General features: G+C 39.4%; 1 protein-coding gene across 1 annotated transcript; it reads right to left on the bottom strand.

Moving 5' to 3' along the window:
- Positions 1-756: 756 nt before the first annotated feature.
- Positions 757-14,326, bottom strand: gsk3ab (glycogen synthase kinase 3 alpha b). Its single transcript, XM_081389840.1, has 10 exons — positions 13,952-14,326; positions 10,770-10,957; positions 9,676-9,759; positions 9,389-9,499; positions 9,126-9,256; positions 6,208-6,412; positions 6,028-6,123; positions 5,180-5,366; positions 2,588-2,665; positions 757-2,474 (listed from the first exon to the last, which is right to left on the bottom strand). Exons 1-10 carry the CDS (start codon positions 14,124-14,126, stop codon positions 2,410-2,412), a joined length of 1,320 nt encoding a protein of 439 aa, XP_081245966.1. The 5' UTR covers positions 14,127-14,326; the 3' UTR covers positions 757-2,409.
- Between the last annotated feature and the right edge of the window lie 147 nt (positions 14,327-14,473).

The raw sequence follows: 14,473 nt of genomic DNA, 5'->3' as shown, positions 1-14,473 counted from the left end.
TTCAAAAAGTGGAGAGGGCGGGTCTTATCTAAAATTTGGAAAGATCCTCCGCTATAACTTTAACTAATACCTAAACAAGGTTATTTTTATTCATTATGTTATGATGGCAGTATTTTGTACCTAACCTTTAAGCCTACACCTACGCTTTAACATTAAGTTTTAATGCCAATTACAAACATAATTTAAGATCAATTTTGTTACGAAAAAATAAATACAGTAATATTGTGGAAATAATTGTTCTCCAATTAAACATTTTGAAATGTAATTTATTCCTTGATGGCAAAGCATCATCAGTCTTTAGTGTCAGATGATCCTTCAGAAATCATTCTAACATACTGATTTGCTGCTCATGTAACATTGTCTATTATTATTAATGTTGAAAACAGTAGTGCTGCTTAATATTTTTCTGTAAACCTTATTTTCTTTGATGAATAGAAAGTTCAAATGAACAGCATTTATTTGAAATAGAAATATCTTGTCACATTATAAAACATTATCTTTACAGCCACTTTTGATCAAATGTATCCTTGCTGAGAAAATATTTCTCTAAAACTTTCACTTTTGAACGGTAGCATAGTAGGAATGGTGATTACAGTTTAATGAAGGTAACAATTCTGTTATTTTTTAGCCTTTTGAGACATTCAATTATTATAATTTTTTTTCTACAGTATTAAAAATATTCAAGGCCTTTAATTTTCAAAATTGTATCGAAAGGATTGGATGATCCATGAATAAATAAACAATTTAACCCACAGAGACATTTTATAACTTTATTAATGAGTTTATTATTTATACCAACAAACAAAAACATTGTTTATCTCTCCCTCTCTCTCCCTTTAACCGTTCATCTTTTCACTGATGGGCCGAGCAGCCGGTGTGTGGTGGTAGTGTGTCCCTGCCCTTTCCAGAACATTCCATCAGACAATATTCCAGAGTTTGAGATATGAACGTTACATCAATTGACATCACACACAAAACCCCTCCCCCATCAGATTGTTAAAAACAGAATCAAGACAGCAATACAATAAATAAAAGGATCAGAATTAACACTGATGAGGAGGGGGAAGGGCAGGCAGGCGGGGGGGGGGGGGGGGGGGAGAGTAAGAGAAAGAGATATCAGGTAAAAACAAAATTTTGTTCAGTTTCGTCTTCCTCCCTGGACGCAGAGAGAGCCTGGATGAAATGTTATATACAGTTGTATGATGAAGGGATAGAAGGAAGGAGGAAGGGAGGGGGAGAGAGAGAGAGAGAGAGAGAGAGACCGAAAAAGGCTGGTTTCTGTTCATACCAGCACTGCTCCACTAGGAGAAAAATCTAATTACAAGGACAATAGAATAACAATAACAAAAATAACAAAATAAAAGGTACATGGCATTTACATATTAGCAATGAGAGAGGAGGAGAGAGAATGGAGGGAGGAAGGGAAAGACAAACAGCTCTGTTTCAAAGTCTCATTTGCTAAGTGTCCATGGTGTGCGTGTGGGCTCATGTATCATGTGTATTTTGGATGAATATCCACTAAATCCACATTTAATGGGCACACCAATGTATAGAAACACTCACACACAGGTGTAGACTCCATAATGCAAATTCTGTATTCAAACAGAACGGCTAACACAGCTATTGATGGGATTGACCTATGCGTTATACGTGTGTGTGTGCATGCACATGCACAAAGAACTAACAAAATGAGCACGTTTTTATACTGAAACTGCCTAAACAAAAACCCAGATACCCCTGTCTCAGCTGCTCCGCTTATTGATCTCCTTAAAAAAAAAATTAAAACAAGTGTGCAATGATTACTTAAAATTGACATACGCACATATTAAGACACTCTGCTCATTTTCGTCTCGGCGAAGAAACATCACACATCTGGACACACACAACACTGACATCTCATGCTCGCTGCTTTATAAAACACATTGCAGTCCTTGCTTTTGTCCAAGAACTCCAAAAAAAAGCTAAAATTTATCATTTTAAGAGCAAAAAAACAAATTTAAAGGAGCTTGATATCATATATCATTCGTTAAAATGTCAAATGGATGGCGTCTCGGGCAGAGAGCAGTAACTGTGCGGTGCTCTTCCTGCCACTAGGGGGCAGACATGCCCTAACTGGCCCTTCCCAGTGTTCAAACCTAAAGATGACAATCAACTCAATCATGGGTTGATAATCACACTGAATTTAAATCGACCTCCTGTGATGATCGACGCTATTCATCTGGGCATCACACTTCTACAATCATGGGAGAACATGATTACACATAACACAAGGTGACGAGTGTGAGTGATCGTGTGTTTGTGAGCGTGCAAGAGAGACTGTTTGGAGCTGCTGCTGGGAAAGAGAGAGGAATGAGAGAGAAGGGATGAGGAGAGAGGGGTGATGATGTCTAAGTAATGCTGAGGGAACAATTAGGTGTTGTTGCTCAGGGGTCCCGGTGCTGGACCAGACTGGGCTGGACCGTCTGAACCGCCCTCTGCAGAAAAACAAACAGAGTTCAAATACTTCAGGACGTGTGCATTTTCAAATCCATACAGACTGACAGGAAGAGTAAATCAAAGACATGAGGTATGTATGTGTGGTCAGTACCGTGCGAGGCAGGTGTCGTCTGCGAGCGAGCGTGGGGAGGAATGAGATTGGAGTTCAACTGTGGTTGGATAGACAGCTCTGCAGGGAGAGAAAGACAGATGTTAGCCATCAATATAGATAGCTTTGTACTTGCGTCACTGGATGTGAGAGCAGTCTCAAATTGCAGGAAGCAAAATTATGTTACCCTCTAAGATTCCTATAGGCCAAAATTTGAGGCATGTGTTGTGACAAGTTCAATGAAAATTGTTTGAATGACAAAATGTACCATTCCACTCACTACTGTCAGAGCTCCAGACCAAGAAATAGCCTAGGTCCTAAAATTACACCACTCAATATAGACGGCACTGTCATTTTAGCTTAAGTTCACTTTTGTGGATTCATTTTGAGGATCTATTGCAGCGGGAGAAGATTCGTTTGGAGATCATATCAAGCTTTTCTCTGGAGTAGGAGTGTTCAGTACATTGTTCCTATAGGCACTTGTTGTATAAATACACTGACTGAGTGCGCACTTCAGCTCAGTGAGTGGCCACTTTATAGTTTGCTGCCTTTTAACAAAGAGACACTACTGAGCCCTAAAAAAGGGACACTGATTTGTCAACAGTCAAGGGTGATCTCAAAAGCCATTATTGTAGTGAATTATACCTGAAGTGAACGAATCTTATGTTTAAGTTACACACACATATTGGCCTAAGACACGAAACGAGCGGTTTGTGTGAGAAAACAAACAGTATTTATATTGTTTTCACCTCTTATACACAGCCGCGTCCAAGTGATCTGGTGCAGACTGGTGCATAGATATATACACTAGATGTCGCCTTGGCTACGGCAGTTCTTAACGAATGCCGTAGCCAAGGCGAGATCTAGTGTATACATCTATGCACCAGTCTGCGCACACGTCACACAACAGGATGCGCGCGCGCCCTCAGATCACTTGGACGTGGCTGTTTATAAGAGGTAAAAACGATATAAATACTGTTCGTTTTCTCACACAAACCGCTCGTTTCGTGTCTTAGGCCATCAATGTGTACTTACGATGGGGAATTGTTTAATTTGGACGATGGGGAATTGTTTTAATTTGGACTCTGTGCATGCTCTTTGAGACAGTGACCACAGACCTGCATTCAATGACTGACAGACAAGAACGGTTTCACCTAAAAATATCAAAATTGAAACTACTGCGGAAAAAAAAGACACCTACATCTTGGATGCCCTTGAGGTAAGCTAAAACATGCCAAAATTTAATTTCAAAGTGAACTATCCCTTTAAAGTTAGTGGTGGAACGGATCACAAAATCGGATCAGCAAAAAAAACAACATCAGTTTCTTTCCCAACTGTTCACTTATGACATAAATGAGAGAATACTTGCCAAGACGGGCATTTAGACATAATTTTGTGTTTATGTGTCCGTTCAAGGGCAAGGAAACGAGAAAGAGAATCAATTCAGTGTTCTGAAACGCGCCTCTCTATCTCTCTGCGTGCGCTTCTGGTGCTTGCGGCTGTGTGTACAGATTATCCTTTTCACCCCTATTTAAAGTTAATGTTTAATGTTAAAGTCTCATGTTCACCAAAACTGAATTTATTTGATACAGTAAAAACAGTAACATGGTCAAATATTTCAGCAAAACTGAATTTTCAGCAGCCATTACTAAAGTCTTCAGTGCCACATGATTCTTCAGAAATCATTCTAATGTGATTTGGTATTCAAGAAACATTTATTATCAATGTTGACAGCAGTTGTGCTGCTTAATATTGATCAAGAATGCTTTATGAGTCTATATGCAGTAATCAGATAGCATTTATTCAGATCTTTGCTCTGCAATTAAGGATCATTTCTGTTGCAGTACAATAATGAACAGTGCAAGCTGTGATGCCCAAATCACAAATTAATGACAAATGAACTGGTTCTTATGCTCAGGTTTTAATCAAACTAATTTATTATACAAGGATAGTACTTTTTTTTAAAAGAGAGAACCACTGTTTTTTGCTGTGTTTACTTTTAGGTTCATTAGACTTAAATCAGTCTAATTACTGCCTGTTTGTTCGTTTGACAATGTGTAGTTAAAGTTAAAGACACATGTTCACAACAAAACAGCAGAGCTTTACAGTAATAAAATGGTATTCTAATGTTAAAAAAAAACACTTTAGCATAGACAAGTATACAGTAAGTATACTTTTTTAAAGAAAATTAGGATCATCAATAGTGGCAGAATTAATTTGGAACAAAATAGTTTTCATTTTTTGTTGCATGTGACGATTTTATTCATTGTAGCTTATTAGAATTCTATTCATAATAATGTAGGATGGTATTGAGTGCTTTCTGTATTGTTGTCTACAAAGAACATTTCAGATCAGTCACTCACAACATTAGATTCTAGGTAAAATACTATTGTAGACAGGTGACAACACACAGGCATTTGAGAAAATCAGCTCACTAGCTATAAGCAACGCCTTTATGTACTAAACCACAAGATTTTCCTAATATGTGTGAGATAGAGACAGAGGTAGAGATAAAGAAAGAGAGAGCATGAGCATCCGATTAATCCGACAAGGCTGAATCTGAACAGAAGTGACAGTTGTCTCAGTTCAACTTACCCACAGGGCTGAAGTTGAAGAGTTGGGGAAGTTCTCGGCCATTAGGCAGACGTGCATTGGGCTGGCGCAGCTCGTCAAAGAAGGCATGTGCACAGGCCTCCAGGGGTGAGAGCCGCGTCACCGGCGTGTACTCCAACAGACGAGAGCACAATGAGATGGCTTCAGGAGGGGTCCTCGGCTTAAACACCTAACACAAACGCACAGATTCACAGGGAAACGTCACATCTAACCAGTTTAGAAGTTAAAGACTTGCATCTAAAGCATCGGGTATCGATTAACCTAGTGATGCAGCAAAATTTCAGCAACCGAAAATATCTTTTCTATACAGTTTTGGAGGGCCAAAACTATTGGCCGGAACAGTGATGGCAAATTAGTCAGTGTCTATTTCGTGCACCTAAGCTACAACAGCGAAACATGTCAGCTGTGTGGATGCTAGGGCTGGGTTGACAATATCGATTTCTCAATTTTGATGATCTTCATTTTGATGAACAAAGATATTTTAGGCTATGCCGTTTTCAGCTGCGGCGTGAACAAAACTTCACTAAACATTATTTAAAGCGCACCTGCCATCCAACAATTGCCATAAGCTTTTTTTTTTTTTTTTTTTTACCTCTGATATAGGAGTTGATATAAAAACTTCCTTATGTGCAATTTTTAAATGGTTTCTGTTTTCTTTTTAAAAGATTTTAAATATTTTTTTGTTTCAGTTTTCATATAAATGAGGGTTTCTGTAAAAAAAAAAAAACATTTTGGTGCATCACTAATTTAACCTTCAGTAAAGACCTAAATGTTTCTTTCCGTGAGCTAACTGAGAACCTTCATGGCTAGTGTAGCAACAGGTGCTTTACCTTTGTCCAAGGGTGTGCTTTGATCTGTGGGAATTTAAACTCTGTGTAGTTGGGGTTCATCTCTCGGATCTGTTCTCTTGTCGGGGTCCCCAAAACCTGCAGAGGGTGGACAGAGAGAAAATTATAATGTGCGTCTATGCTTACTCAGAAAACACAAAACAATGCCGATTTTCCTCTCACCTTGATGATCTCCACTAGCTGGTCCACTCCACTGTCACCGGGGAATATGGGCTGTCCCAAAAGCAGCTCTGCTAATACACAGCCGGCTGACCAGATATCAATGTTGGATGTGTAATCCGTGGCTCCGAATATTAGCTCAGGAGCGCGGTAATACCGCGAACAGATGTATGACACATTGGGCTCCCCACGAACTAACTGCTTTGCACTGTGGAGATAACACGATGGGGGATTATAAACATGTTATCAACGAGACACGGGTGTAAAACTGATGTAGTGGGCAGCATATGAAGGTGTACAAAAATTGGGAACCCTAGACCATTGCTAAAAAATAAAGCTGCATTGAGAATCAATCACATCAAAGATCTCTGATTCTAAGGGGGCTTTCACACTGGGCAGGGTTGCTGTGGTTCGAGCGTGATCTTCCTGGTGCTCCCCTCAACCTGATTCTATCAAACCCTGGTGCATTTGCGTTCATCGTACGTCATCACAAGCGAGCACGCCGCATGATGGAAAACAGGACGCAGGTCAATATATTGTGTTTTGTATAGGGCTGTCAAAACGAATGAATTGATTGAGTTTTTATTTATTTATCAGTTTAACACTTAAATATTTAACATGATTAACAGAGCATCTGTTTTTTTTTTTCCTGGCATTCTTTGGCTGCGTTACATTAAATGGTCATGCTATCATTTATTCAAGTGCTTTTAAACAATTCAAGGGCAATAAGATGCAAAAGAAAACTTAATTCAGAACTGGGCATGCTGTCTGTATAGCGTCTCTGAGACACAACAGACACAAGCACAGAAAGTCGCTTCAGACAGCTAGCCAGTACCACACCGAGTTATCTTTTGCACTTGAATGGATATAAACCCAAAATGATGTCTTAAATTGGTTAAAAAGTCTTAAATGGATGTAAAGAGTTGTGAGAAAATCGGATGCATGTCAGATCCACGTCATGTACATGATCAGGTCTTAAAGTGACAGCAGCCTCATATACCTGCTGCAGTCTGTCTTTATTACTGGCTTTCATCCATAATACTTACTAAAAAGATGCTGGCAAACATTTTAAATGAACCGTCTGTCTTTCTGTTGTTTCTACATAAATTTGGACATTCAATGTGAAATTATTACAATACAAAATCACAATTATTTTTTCTCGAATCGATTGACATCACTAGTTTTTCATTCATTTAGTGCTATTATGCAAAAGCAGAGTGTACGGCACTTGGATTTACTGTATGAGCGTCACATGAAGGCGGCTTTATGCTGCTTGCCAACGAACGCTTTAAAGGAAACCGCTGATTGCGAGCCATTCATTTGCCGCTCTGCTTGCATTCACTATGCGCGATTACAATGCACGCTCACATCCAAGGGAAATCCCCACCCCTGTCGTCCCTTACATGTGTTTTGTTGAACTAACGATGTCATCATTGGCTAAGATGCAAGCGCAGGTTACTTTGCTTCCTGAACAAAGCAGCACCCAAGTCCAAATTGCTTTCACACTTAATTGAAAGCACCCTAAATCTATTTGTGAGACCCCCAATCCAGGACACAAATACACACAAGTTTGGCACACAAGCAAACCCATCTGTTACGAGACCCATCATAGTGTAAAGGCTCTAATACATTTAAAGCATTTTGTTTGGCCTGATATTCTTCAAAATGTTCAAAACAGCTTGCCAAAGCAAACTTTCTGGCTGGTAAACACCTTCGAACTATCACTGGCTTGTGGCGATTCCATAATTAGGTGAATTCCAGAATTCTTTTCAGGTTAAAAAAACCCCAACAACAACAGACTGAAGAGCTGCAATTCTAATTGAAAGTAACAAACTCTTTAAAGAAAAAAAAAGGGTTAGTTCACCCAAAAATGAAAATTCTGTCAGTAATTACTCACCCTCATGTTGTTCCAACCCCGTAAGACTTTCGTTCATCTTCGGAACACAAATTAAGATATTTTTGATTAAATCTGAGAGCTGGCTCACTCCTCCATAGGCTTCTCTGTAATTGAAACTTGCCGGCCCAGAAAGTTAGTAAAGACAATGTTTAAAATAGTCCAAGTGACTATTTTGGCTCAACCATAAGTTTATCAAGCGACGAGAATACTTTTTGTGCGCAAAATTTATTCAGCTATTCATTTTCTTCTGTGTGGGCCTCTGAGTGAGTTCACGTAGTGTAACAGCGCAGCGCTTCTGGGCTGTACGTCAGAACGTAGGCTCACTATTGGCCGACGCTGGTCATGTGTGTGATTCTGGCCAATAGTGAGCCTACGTTCTGACGTACAGCCCAGAAGCGCTGCGCTGTTACACTACGTGAACTCACTCAGAGGCCCACACAGAAGAAAATGAATAGCTGAATAAATTTTGCGCACAAAAAGTATTCTCGTCACTTGATAAACTTATGGTTGAGCCACTGTAGTCACTTGGACTATTTTAAACATTGTCTTTACTAACTTTCTGGGCCGGCAAGTTTCAATTACAGAGAAGCCTATGGAGGAGTGAGCCAGCTCTCAGATTTCATCAAAAATATCTTAATTTGTGTTCTGAAGATGACCGAAACTTTTATGGGGTTGGAACAACATGAGGGTGAGTAATTACTGACAGAATTTTCATTTTGGGGTGAACTAACACTTTAATACCATTAAGATGCTTGTTTTAAAGCAATTTATTGAATAAAGTGCTATTAACATGACGTGATTTGACTGGAGTGCCAAACGCTGCTCCCAGCAGCATGGGCGGCATTGGGATGTACGCCAACAGTATAGGCTACCCCAGCTCAGGTATTTCAAACATTTTTGCCCCGAAGCAAAGAGCAAAAAAAGAACTTTGTCTGGAGTATGTTGGGGCCTAAACACCAGTATATATCTCATACATGGGTGCACTGCAAATACATGTCAAACAGAGAAGTGTCAGGACACACACCTGCCAAAGTCACACAGTTTGAGTACAGCTGTGTCTGGGTCCACCAGGAGATTCTGTGGCTTGATGTCTCTATGGCAGACGCCTTGGGAATGAATATACGCCAGACTGCGAAATAACTGATACATATACACCTGAGATAGAAAGAGAAAAATAGAAAAATTGTGGGGGAGGAAAGAGAGAAGAAGAGAAAGATGTTATTGTTTACTGTCCATGTACATATGAATGGGCACAGTAGCAGCAGTCATGATAACACAGAGACTTACTTTGACATAGATAATGGGGATGGTGGTCTTGGACTTGTTGAAATGGCGTGCCACCCTGTACACGGTTTCTGGTACAAAATCAAGCACCAGATTTAGATACACTTCATCTTTCTAAGGAGAGAGAGAGAGAGAGAGAGAGAGAGAGAGAGAGAGAGAGAGAGAGAGAGAAGAGAATGCAGATTAGTTTGGTAAAGAAAAAAAATATTCTTCAAACATATTATTCAATATGAAAAAATAATATTGATGGGATATAAAAACTTGAAAAAAGGTTGGAGAGAAAAACCTACCTTTTCTCCACTGGAGTAGAAGAAGTAGCGTAGCCTGACAATATTACAGTGGTCCAACTTCCTCATTATCTGTAGCTCACGGTTCTGTAGAGAAAGAAGTGACGTGTGAAGAACGCAATGAAAATCAAACATCTATCTTATGAATTCATCTGTGAAAATGTGTTGCTCTGAATGTGCAGCCCTATGCTGGCTGTAAGATACCGCACACACTCATGATTCAGTGTTTTCACACTCAGAGTGGTTCCATTTACATTTGATATTAACATGCGTCTCAGGTCTGAGATGAGAGATTGCCATTTAAAGCTTTACAAGCGTTGTGAACGGCAAGTACTCCTGGCTCACATTTGAATAACTTACAAATTACTATACAAAATGTATAAGATGCAGAAAATCAAGTTTTGCAGACAGAATGAGATAAATTATGACTGCATTATATTACACTACATTTCTAATTGAATAATACGACTCTAATATTGAATAATTACGTAATTTAAGAATTGTAATTATTACTTAATATTTAAGTGCAGAAACAATGTGGACTCATACCCTATTACAACTAAAACGGATTTAAAAAAAAGTTAAGCTCAGACTTTAAGCCCAGGTACAATGTTGAAGGGATGAATTTTTTTTATTTGGTTCACTTTGGGGTCTATTTGAAAGAGGTTCAGGTCTTCTGAAAACGTAAAGAGCAACACTTCCTCAAGGCAGCAGAGCCTGAACAAAACAACTTACTTTAGAGTCATAAGGCATTGCTTGCTACTTTGTATTTTATGAACAAGCTGTTGAACATGAAAGGGGGTGTTTCGATGCGATCTTAAGCCTTTTTGTTCTTTTAGCTTTGAAATCTAAGCAAAAGCAACACGAGATATTGAACGTTTATATCACAGTTCAAATCGCAACTTGTCAAAATAATTACAACGTGCTTGTAGGAGCCCGATTTAAAAGGCATGTAGCATTAAAAGTAAAAACCTTTCATTTTGGACTTGGAAAGCAGCATTCTGCCTTGTGTGTGCATGCAGATTTGATATATTTCAGGGTGTTTTTATGATGATACTGACATTAGTTTGCACATATGCATGTTTTCTCATACTTACCTTAAACCGTTTATCCTGAAGCACCTTCTTTATGGCCACCATCTCCTGGCTGTCGATGAGTCGAGCCTGGTACACCACTCCAAACGAACCATTCCCGATCACCTTGATGTCTGTGTACGAAACCTCCTGAGGACGGTCGGGACCCTGCCCTGGTGTGGCTACTACCGTTGTCACTTTCCCACTATCCCCTAAAGACACAACAAAATGAGTAAAAAAACAAAAAAACAAATGGTCACTGACTGAAACATCTGACTGTCATAGATCAATAGAATCACAATGAAGATTGACACCATGCGAGCCTGTGTTAGCATGTACAACCTGAATTAAATGCTTTATCAGGGGTCGGCAACCCATGGTATAATCCTGGCTTAATCTAAGCCATGTCTGTGAAACCAAGCCTATATGAACAAAAATGTAGCATTCATTTCATTTTTTTGCATTATTCACTACTCCGCTTGGAAAATAATGTAATTTCTCTGGGATGATAACGCAGCATTTTGGCTAAAGACTACCAGAAAATTGAAATTTTTACTTGGCACAATAAATGTGAGTGTAAAATGTAATTTTTGTTCTATGGTAATTGTGTAACGTCCGTGTAGTCATTATATGCGGCAGGATTTGTGGTAGACAAGCTCATCATGGTAAAATCACAGTAAAATGGCTGACAGTATTAATTATGAAGCTACCATGTAATTTCAACTTAGAAAAACATTAGTAATACTTCTAATCTGTATGTGATTTGAAAAGACAAGTCGCATGTAACATTTATGATTCGGTTATTGTGCTTTACATGCTTTTTGAAGCCTGAAATGACCCGTGCCCATTTATTATAATTGCATAGGAAATGGTGATCAGCACATTCCTCGATTTCTCGTGTTCCATGTAAGAAAGTCATGTATGGATTGACACGAAGGTGGGTAAATGGTGAACTATTCCTTGAAACTACTCAGGCATGCCTGAGAGGCCATTAAACACATGAAAATATTGAGGCTGTGTCAAACAAACAGCTAACCAGTGTTAGATCTACAACAGGTAGATCTTTTTAAACTCACTCCAGCAGGCTATGCCTTTTTGCCACTCTGTCTGACAGGTGTTAATAGTAATCCAACACCCATGTTAAGAAGCGTGTCCAAACACAACAGAACAACGAGCAGAGCTTATCACTAGAAATAGCAGAAACACCCTTAAGTCTGTTTGAACACGGGTGGAGGATGAGAAAGCTAAAATCTGACCACATTTCCACCTGTGGACAAGAGCAGACCTGGATAATGGGGATGCCTGGAGACAAACAAAGCCATAGGGTGATGTTTTGTCCGTCAATTCCTGTCAGTTTAGATTTAGAAAAGGAATGACAGATTTCCCAAAAACAAATGCTTTGTGTCATTACAAGGCAAAATTATTATTTGCTGGATCAAAGCAGAACAGACAGCTGTTGTCATGCATGATGGAGACGGGTTGCTGCTATTGAGTTTATTTTTTTCATCAGAATAACACTGCTTCAACTTCATACTTCATACAGGGTACCGTGAGTTAGTGGCCAGTTAATATGGCCATCACATAAACAAGATTTAATGAACATTTTTGGATGTTGCATTTAAAAAAGCTATATGGAAACACCAAAATACAAATACAATTTCTAAGCCGTACAAACACTTTTACATTTTAGGTGGATAGTGGATCAATTTTTATTCAGATAGACGAGCGCATTAACTATAAGGGAAACATTCATAGAATAAATTGCTAAACCAGTCATGTGACTGAATAATTCACTCACAAAATCATCACATAGAACCTGTACTGTCATGATTCTGAAATGTCAGAACCAAAGCTTGTCATTAAAATACTTGCTAGTATTACCTCCCATGATGTGAGAGAGAGATTTAGGCCATTCAACGAAACTGTCTTGGTTCAGTCTGTGGTCATGTTTATGCTACTTAGTGGCTTTCAGTGAAAAACGCTGCACTGAAAGATGCTTTTGCCATTGATTTCAGCAGAACTGAGTATGTATACCTCATCTATTTGCAAATAAAAATCTAATAATATGTATATTACACAAAGGACTATGCATGTAAAAGGAAACTCAACTGCTTTTCTCCTGATAAAAATGTGGCTAAAATGTATCAGGTCGTGAGTGCGAAATGTCAGCAGGCCAATTAAAAAATGGATATTAGGCTGAAGAAAACATGTAGACAAAAACAGCAATGGCTGTTGTGTGTTGTAACAACTGGTTCAAGGTTTCTCAGAGGACCATGGGTTACAGTCGGACATCCATCCACCCAGTTGTTCTCCCCTCATTCCTAGTAATAACACCCATCACCACTTCCCATGGAAATCCAGCAGTCAGCACCAGTGCAGATGAACGCTGCTGCCAGCACTGCAGTCACTGGGAATCATTTATAGAGCACCAAATGAAGAGGTTTGTGCCTCCAGGGAAAACACTAGTTTTCACAGTAGCCCAACCACAAATTTACAAATGGTAATTTTCCTTCATAGGAGCACAGTGTGTTTAAATTCAAAGCTTTGTAATGATCTATTGGATTGTGATTAGGGAGTCGTTAAACATTACATTCATAATATGTTGTAAATATTGATTCTGATCTTTTCCTTTTGATTATATGCACAAGCAAACACCACTTTAGTTCTCTCTCTATGCTTAACTTACATAATTTCACGGTCAGAATAAATGTTAAGGACAGTTATGATGCGATTAAATGCATCCAGGGTGACATAGGATAAAAAATATTTAAATTAAAAGCAGAATTGAAGATACAATCTTTTAGATGTTCTGCTAACTGAGCTTTGTTGCCAAGCGAGCACATCTTGAAGAACACAACAACGTCTAAACATCCAACAGACCACGATTCATATTTTAAAACAGCGCTGAAATGGGCCAAAAATATGATGCACTTATATCGATCATAACATATGTGTTTAGCCCTTGTTCTGATGAAGGATTGTCGAGCTAATATAGTTAGCGCAATCAAAGCCCTTGATCCGTCTACAAAAACAAGCTCACGTTAGCTTAGCCAGTTAGCCGCCTAAAGTAGGTTAACGCGATCATTACAAAATAATCAAACAAATTAAGGAACATCATGCTACACTGACTAGCACTTCGGCTTTTATTAGTCTACCATCATCACATTTATTGTGATCGTCGTGTGATGTCATTGAATGATACTCACTGCCCAGCTTTAGGTTTCCGAAACCAGACGAACTCCCGGCTGAGGCCTGCGCGCCCCCCGTCTTTCCTGAAGAGCTTCCACCGGCGACGGCTGATCCGGCGGCGGCTGCAGCGGCTCCAGGAACCCCCGGAGGCTCAGCAAACGAGCTAGTCCTGGGCCGCCCGCTGCCGCTCATATCGGGTTTCGTGTGTGCCAGAGCGGGGGTAAAGAGTGCCGGTAGACTGGCCCAGGCGCGTAGTGTATATGTCAATTTAAACAACAATAATCGTTAAAAAATAAAGATCCCTGAACTATTCTATCGGTAAGGTTGTGCGCCTCCTCTTTCTTCTGTGTGGTTGCTGGCTGGGAAACTGGAGCTGACGCACAATGACGCTCTGAGCGCATTGTCTTCTGGGTAGTGAAGTTCAACAACGCTCTCACGTGCAGAGATCCTGCACCACAAGAATGGGCAGCTTTTCATTATTCTTTCATGCCAAGGACCCCCAAATATAATAATACAGTTGCATGAAAAATTAGTAAATG

Source organism: Scardinius erythrophthalmus (assembly GCF_964197995.2).
Source record: "Scardinius erythrophthalmus genome assembly, chromosome: 16".
NCBI lineage: Eukaryota > Metazoa > Chordata > Actinopteri > Cypriniformes > Leuciscidae > Scardinius > Scardinius erythrophthalmus.
Note: the sequence above shows the minus strand (reverse complement) of the source record. Positions and strands in the feature narration are given on the sequence as shown.

Excerpts from the sequence above, each read along its gene's own strand:
- gsk3ab (XM_081389840.1), bottom strand. The coding sequence starts at position 14,126 with ATGAGCGGCAGCGGGCGGCCCAGGACTAGCTCGTTTGCTGAGCCTCCG. Across the intron at positions 9,257-9,388 it reads TCCCCATTATCTATGTCAAA|GTGTATATGTATCAGTTATT; the intron begins GTAAGTCTCTGT and ends TTTCTATCTCAG. Across the intron at positions 2,475-2,587 it reads GACGACACCTGCCTCGCACG|AGGGCGGTTCAGACGGTCCA; the intron begins GTACTGACCACA and ends GTTTTTCTGCAG.